Here is a 7,313-nt window from a genome sequence, read left to right as displayed (position 1 = left end):
GCAGGACATGACACGTCTCCAGATTTTCGAGGAAATGACTTTTATTAAGAAGGTGTGGAGGTCGAGAATTAGGGTTGTACATTAGGGAGTAGTCGAGCATTTTCCCTCTTTGTACCAGTTAGTGTGCTAGTGTTTTATTTAGGACTACTAGCGATTTATGTTGTGTTTCGCACTTTTGAGTACTATTTGTGTTATTGCGCTTCCATTTATTGGTTGTCTCTCACGTTGCTGATATTATTTTTCTGGTTTTTGTTGTTGATACAGATCTTTTGTCTCTAAACCGAGAGTCTCCAGAAAACAAGTTTGCATACACTACTTTTTTCAAACCCACTAATAAAATTTTACTGGATTATTGTTATGGTAATCAAAGAAAAAATTGGATCACAATAATCCAAGATAATTATGTCCAAGTTCATCCCCCCAAATCTTTTCTCCACCTAAAAGAAGTCCCTACAAATAACAACAAAACTTCCTAGTCATTTTACACTTTACCTTATTTTCTCTTTCTTTCTTTCACTATCACCCCAACATTATAAAATACAAATCAGTCCGAGAAAATTACTTTTAAATTCCCAAAAGCTCCACCAAAGTCTCTCTCCCTCCAAATAAAACCATCTAATTTTTTCAAACCCCAAAAAGAAAGAGAGAAGAGCCTAAGGCTTGAATGGCGACTATGGCTTCTCTTTTTCTCAAAACCCCAGGTCCATCTCAATCTTTATCCAAAACCCAGAAAACCCATTTCGTGTTACCCCTCAATCTCCCTGTTTCGTATTCGTGGCGTTCCAAGTTTCGTGCCGTACCGGGGGCCCGAATCCGATGCGGCCCGCTGATTGAGCCCGACGGCGGAAAGCTCGTGGACCTCGTTGTCGAGGAGCCACAGAGAGATTTGAAGAGGAGACAGGCTTTGTCTCTTCCGAAAATCAAGCTGTCAAAGATTGATATCCAATGGGTTCATGTGCTCAGCGAGGGCTGGGCCAGTCCGTTGAAAGGATTCATGAGAGAATCCGAGTTCCTCCAAACTCTTCATTTTAACTCGCTCCGACTCGGTGACGGCGGCTCACTCGTCAACATGTCGGTGCCGATTGTGTTAGCCATCGACGATTCTCATAAGAATAGGATCGGTGGGTCTACCAGTGTTGCCCTTGTTGATGACAAGGACAAGCTTATTGCCATTCTTAACGAGTAAGGGCATTTTGGTAACTTTAGTTTCATTATGTGTTACTGTTCTTTGTGTCCATATGGATGTTAGATGTAGCTAAAAGAACCTTAACCTTTCAATAGAATTATTTCTCCAAAACTCTATGTCTTCTAAATACGTGTAAAAAAATTTGTAGAGTCAAGGTCATTTATTAGATAACGACAGATAAATCTTGTACTAAATAATTGGTAATATGGTAAAAAGTTTTTTGGCAAAAGTTGGAAGATTGAAGGTTTGGAAGGTTGATAGGTTTGACTGAGAGTTGGCTTTGTTGATATCGGGTCCGGATTGTATTTTCGGAAATTGGTATAGGTCCGTTGTATCATTTGGGTTTTGCATGCAAAATTTGAGGTCATTCTGAGTTGATTTAGCATGGTTCGGCTTGAGTTTTAGAAGTTTAAAAGTTGATTAATCATTAAGCTTGAATTGATGTGTGCTTCATAGTTTTGATGTTGTTTGGTGTGATTTGAGGCCTCAACTAGGTTCGTGTTATGGTTTGGGTCTGGTTAGTGTGATTGGACAGGGTCCCAGTAGCCTCGGGTGTGTTTCGGATGGTCAAGCGACTCAATTTGATGGTTTTTCCTCAATCACAGGGAATAAACATATACCTTTAATAACCATGGCACTTAATATGTAACAAAAGGTGGAGTCTTTTTGGTTATATGCTTTGATGAATGAATTTTTTTAATTAAACTTGGCACTTAACAAAATTCATTAGTGTGGAATCTTGTTGCATAAGTATTTTTATGTTTGTAGATGGCAGTTAAGATCCACGATAATTCTCACTTTAATATTTGAAACAAAGATTAAACGTCACAAACATAATAGTAATAGCTAAGGAAAACTGGAACGCTTTGCTTTGTACTATGTTAATAGGCAAATATTTCCGGGTCACTTGGGTTATTTGAGGACCTTCTTGCTACTGTAAAAGTGTTTAAAACTGTTTCTGTTGTTAGAACTTCTTGTTTTATACACTCATATGTATAATATAGTTTACCTGAAATCTGATGACTCTACAGGTCTTTTTTTCGGGTCCTTATGGGTGGTATAGACATCATGTAACATTTGTTGATCCAGATCTGTGCCTTTTGTCATCTGGAAAGAATTGTTTCATGTTTGCTTAATCTTTGTGTGCACCATGCTCTACTAATGATATTATACGTGACCTCCTACTCTACTGTTCGGTTCACTTTTCTTTGTTTTTTCACTATGAATTTACTAAGGACATGTGTGTTACCCCACGACAGTTTCTTGGATAGGATATTAGGTATCAATATGGTCCTCCTGGTTTATCTAGGGAAAGCGAAACTTATTTGGACAAACATCCCTATCTGAATTTGAATTTCTTCCTAAGATCTATAATTGTATGCTTTGGAGTGGAATTTTGTGGTCAAGCATCCACCAATACCCACATTAAGGATGCACTCATGCACACATCAAAGGGAGGAGTACTTATGCATGACTACTTGCAAGGGAAACAATATGCTTGTACCGTGCAGTTCTACTTGCATAGGAGGAAAAGTAATCTTGTACTCTTTCGGGTCAACCATTGTTGTAAAAACAATTCTGTACACGTGAAAAAGAGTATCAACCAGGTGTACGTTCATCTGTCAGAATCTCCACAAAACTAACATCACAGTATGTAATTTATCAGATTACCTCAATTTGAGCGCCGAGATACTAAAAGGAACAATGACCTTTCTAATCATTGAATTAAAGTCAGGAAATTGCTCATAAAGAAAGCTCCCGATGATTGTTTTGTGATAGTTTTGGCATAACGATCCCAATATTGAATTTGCACACCCACCCGAGTTTTTGGTTGGTCTCCACTTGTTATACTACAAATTAACATGTTGATTATTCTTTGGTGGACCTGGTGGTAGATCTAGGAGGCACCTTTTTTTTTTACTCCATCTTTTTAAAATTTCTCTATATGCCATAATTTTCTTGAATCTTGGTTCTTAATCATTAATGTACTGTCTGTAATCTGCAAGTGTTCCAAAGCTTTTCCTACTCTATGGCTTACTTAGTGAAAGCTTTGTACATTTTTGAATCGTATCATAGCATTGATGTTAGGAGATTCTCAATTGCTTGTTTAGCAAATTGATTTACCTCTCCCTTGTCTGTACTAAAAAATTATTGTGCTTATTTACCTGCCTGCAAATGTAAGATGAGCACTTATAATACTCACTTTCTTTATTTGATAATTCTAGTGTTGAGATCTACAAGCATAATAAAGAAGAACGGATAGCCAGAACTTGGGGAACAACTGCCCCAGGTCTACCTTATGTAGATGAAGCAATAACTCATGCTGGAAACTGGCTAATTGGTGGTGATTTGGAAGTTATAGAACCAATCAAGTACGATGATGGTCTTGACAGGTTCCGGCTCTCCCCTGCTGAACTTCGAGATGAGCTTACGAGGCGCAATGCAGATGCAGTGTTTGCTTTTCAACTCAGAAATCCAGTGCATAATGGCCACGCATTATTGATGACAGACACACGTCGTCGACTTCTTGAGATGGGATACAAGAACCCTGTCCTTTTGCTTCATCCTCTGGGAGGTTACACAAAGGCAGATGATGTTCCACTTCAGTGGCGAATGAGGCAACATGAGAAGGTATGTGATCTTGGACATTCAGATGCTTTGTTCTTCAAACTTTTTTTGCTATAGGAGAACACACTTAGCACTCACCTGCATCCATTTTGAAGTCCTTCCTGAACTAAAATGCGTTATTGTTTAAGTTACTTCTCCATTAAAGCTAACCCCAATTAATTTGGGATTGAGGTGTGTGGTTACTTGCCATCATTCTGATTGATGGAGTAGTATAGTGCTGCTTCTTAACTGTTTCGTACAATGAACACTTTTTCAGGTACTTGAAGGTGGGGTGCTTGACCCAGAGACAACTGTGGTCTCTATATTCCCATCTCCTATGCACTATGCTGGTCCAACTGAGGTGCAATGGCACGCAAAGGCGCGCATCAATGCGGGAGCTAACTTTTACATTGTGGGCCGGGATCCAGCTGGGATGGGCCATCCATTAGAGAAGAGAGATCTGTATGATGCAGATCATGGAAAGAAGGTACTCAGTATGGCCCCCGGGTTAGAGCGGCTGAATATCTTGCCTTTCAAGGTATGACAACAATGACCTGTAGCGTGAAGTGCTTCATTTCTCATTTAGCTTTTCGAACGCCAATGTGAACCTTTTAACTTTTGGACAGGTGGCTGCATATGATAAGACTCAGAATAGAATGGCATTCTTTGATCCATCTAGGCCTCAAGACTTTCTCTTCATATCAGGCACCAAGGTATATTCTCTTCATTGACTTTCTCTATTCTACCTACTTCCCCATCCCCCACTCCACTATACTCCTGGAGAAAAGGGAAGTTCTCCATTTCCACGCAATAAAGAAATAAAGAAGTATTTGGCATCCACTTTTTGATTAAAGTTTGAGTTGAATGTAGTATGCTGTAGAAAAGAAGCTACACAGATCACAAGGATATATGCTGCTTATTAAAAAAAGTCACTAGCTGTGCCTTGTTCAATTTTAAGGCACAACTAATTTTTTGGTTTTTCCAGATGCGATCACTTGCAAAGAATAAAGAGAGCCCTCCAGATGGTTTTATGTGCCCTGGTGGTTGGAAGGTCTTGGTGGAATACTATGATAGTTTGACTCCAGCCGGGAATGACAGAGTTCCTGAACCTGTCCCAGTTTGAAAGTATCATCATTATCAAGGTGTACTCCAATGTGTTTGGGAGAAACCTTAAAATGTAATATGGCTCCTGATTTGGTGCACATTCCTCTCAAAGGACAAAACAATAATAATAGTGAGGCACTGGTATTGTGTGAGAAAAGTTGTCTCCATCTTGTAAATTATTAGTGCCAAACATGGCACCTTAACTTTGTCGACACATCTGTTTGCAGTTGTATCATAGGTTGTGCTGTCATGAATATGGATTTCAGGTTTTCTGCTTTCAATTCTTTCATTAGAAGGATAAGCAAATTTAGCTCGACCTTGCCTATTGTCTTTTTTTTTTTGAACATAACACACGGATATTATATATATATATATATATACATCTGTTTGCAGTTGTATCATAGGTTGTGCTGTCATGAATATGGATTTCAGGTTTTCTGCTTTCAATTCTTTCATTAGAAGGATAAGCAAATTTAGCTCGACCTTGCCTATTGTCTTTTTTTTTTTTTGAACATAACACACGGATATTATATATATATATATATATATATATATATATATATATAAAAGCAAAATTACATAGACATGGCAGATGTTTTTAGGGCACTAGTGTTACCAATATTTGCCAAATAGTTACAAACATTGTTAGACAAAGTCCTAATGCCATTACAAACTCCATGCTTGTCCTTGGTAACTTCATGCTCAACAAAAAGGGGTGGACGTGCATGGTAAAAATACTTAGACGTTGATACAATTTTGGTGGCTTGCTTGGCTAGTACATGGGCCACCATATTTCCTTCTCTAAAATTATGCTTCAGCATTGGGATCTTCAATTGGTGCATTAGCCATCTGCATTCACAAACAATGTTAGAGTAGTTAGAGTTATTCTCGTAGATGAGTTTAATAACATCAGTGGAATCAGTTTCAATTCCCAGCATCATGAAGTTCATGTTTCGTGCCATTTTTAACCCTTGTAGTATGGCTTGTAGCTTTGCATGGATGGGAGAACTTGCTTGGCATGATTTGTAATAGCCTACAATCCAATCACCTTTGTTATTTCGAAAAGCTCCTCCAAGTCCTGCCCTACTACTCTTATTACAGAAAGCACCATCGCAGTTTAATTTAACTTCTTTGTTAGGCTTTATCCAACTAATCTCAACCTTGATAGTTTTTTCCACAAAAAGGTTTCTTTCAGTGAAGAAGTAGAATTCCCAAGATGCATGGATAACCTTTTTTATATCTAGGTAGTTATTCAAGTTGTTGATGTTATTATTGTTCCTGTTTTTCCATAGTTCCCATATATAATAAGGGAATATAGTAGTCCACTTCCTGGGAGAGTTGCAATTATTAATGAAGATATCTCTTAAATTAGTTAGCCAGTCTTTGTTTTTCCCAATATCCAAAGGTGGAAGGCCCATATTTTCCCAGAAATGCTTTGAGATAGAACATCTAGCAAAGATGTGTTGTATGTCCTCGATTCCGGCTCTATAGATTGTACAGTTAGAATCAATGTTGATACCTATTTTAGCTAGGTAAGCCCGACAAGGAATACAGTTGTGCATGCATTGCCATAGAAAGAACTTTATTTTAATCGGGCATTGGAGTTCCCAAATCCATTAAAAAGGTCTTGAGGTGGAGTCATACTCATGGATTAGTTTATAGCAAGACTTAGTCGAAAAGATACCTGATGAGTTGGGATGCCAACTTATTTTGTCAGACGTTGAACCCTTGCCAGGAACATGAGTAATGTGGATGTTGTTGAGGATATTATCGGGTAGCTCAAAGGAGACAACCTTACTATTCCATTCCTTTTTATGGATGAGGTTTTTGATAGAAAATGCATGATCACTTATATTAAGGGGACCTTCAATGAAGCATCTTAGGGGTTTAGAATTATAAATCCAATTGTCATTCCAAATGTTAATATTAGAGTTGATACATGGGTGCCATAGGATCCCTTTATTGCAAATATTCCAACCTTGCAAGATGGATTTCCAGATGAAGGAGGCGTTATTGAAGGTTTTTCTAGTGCCATATTTGGCTAGAATTATTTGTCCCCAGGGGGATGAAGTATTTTTTAGGAGTATCCAAACAAGACTAGAAAGAATGACTAGATTTTTAGATTTTGCTTGATGAATACCTAGACCTCCCTCAGTTTTATCTTTAGTAACAACTTGCTAATTGATTAGGTGGAGCTTTTTAGTGGAGTTAGTGGAACCCCAGATAAAGTCCCTTTGGACTTTGTCAATCTTTTTTAGTATTTTAAAGGGGAGAAGAGTGTATTGCATGGAGTGTGTAGGGATAGCTCCCAAAGTGCTTGAGGCCAAAGTAGTTCCTGCTATGTTTAAGAAGGAACATTTCCAGTGGGACAATTTGGATTGCATTTTGTCTATGATAGACTGGAAGTCTTTAGTTC

General features: G+C 38.2%; 1 protein-coding gene across 1 annotated transcript; it reads left to right on the top strand.

Moving 5' to 3' along the window:
* The first annotated feature begins 546 nt into the window (after nucleotides 1-546).
* LOC104234839 (ATP sulfurylase 1, chloroplastic-like) lies at nucleotides 547-5,178 on the top strand. Its single transcript, XM_009788476.2, has 5 exons — nucleotides 547-1,182; nucleotides 3,412-3,817; nucleotides 4,071-4,331; nucleotides 4,420-4,506; nucleotides 4,779-5,178. The coding sequence occupies exons 1-5, from the start codon at nucleotides 665-667 to the stop codon at nucleotides 4,914-4,916; spliced, it is 1,410 nt and encodes a 469-aa protein (XP_009786778.1). The 5' UTR covers nucleotides 547-664; the 3' UTR covers nucleotides 4,917-5,178.
* Nucleotides 5,179-7,313: the final 2,135 nt, after the last annotated feature.

Source organism: Nicotiana sylvestris, chromosome 1 (genome assembly GCF_000393655.2).
Source record: "Nicotiana sylvestris chromosome 1, ASM39365v2, whole genome shotgun sequence".
Classification (NCBI taxonomy): domain Eukaryota; kingdom Viridiplantae; phylum Streptophyta; class Magnoliopsida; order Solanales; family Solanaceae; genus Nicotiana; species Nicotiana sylvestris.
Note: the sequence above shows the minus strand (reverse complement) of the source record. Positions and strands in the feature narration are given on the sequence as shown.

What these genes read in the sequence shown, in the direction of transcription:
- LOC104234839 (XM_009788476.2), top strand. Translation starts at nt 665, where the DNA reads ATGGCGACTATGGCTTCTCTTTTTCTCAAAACCCCAGGTCCATCTCAA. An exon ending in CTTATTGCCATTCTTAACGA is followed by an intron (nt 1,183 to 3,411) that starts GTAAGGGCATTT and finishes TGATAATTCTAG; the next exon opens with TGTTGAGATCTACAAGCATA. An exon ending in TGAATATCTTGCCTTTCAAG is followed by an intron (nt 4,332 to 4,419) that starts GTATGACAACAA and finishes ACTTTTGGACAG; the next exon opens with GTGGCTGCATATGATAAGAC.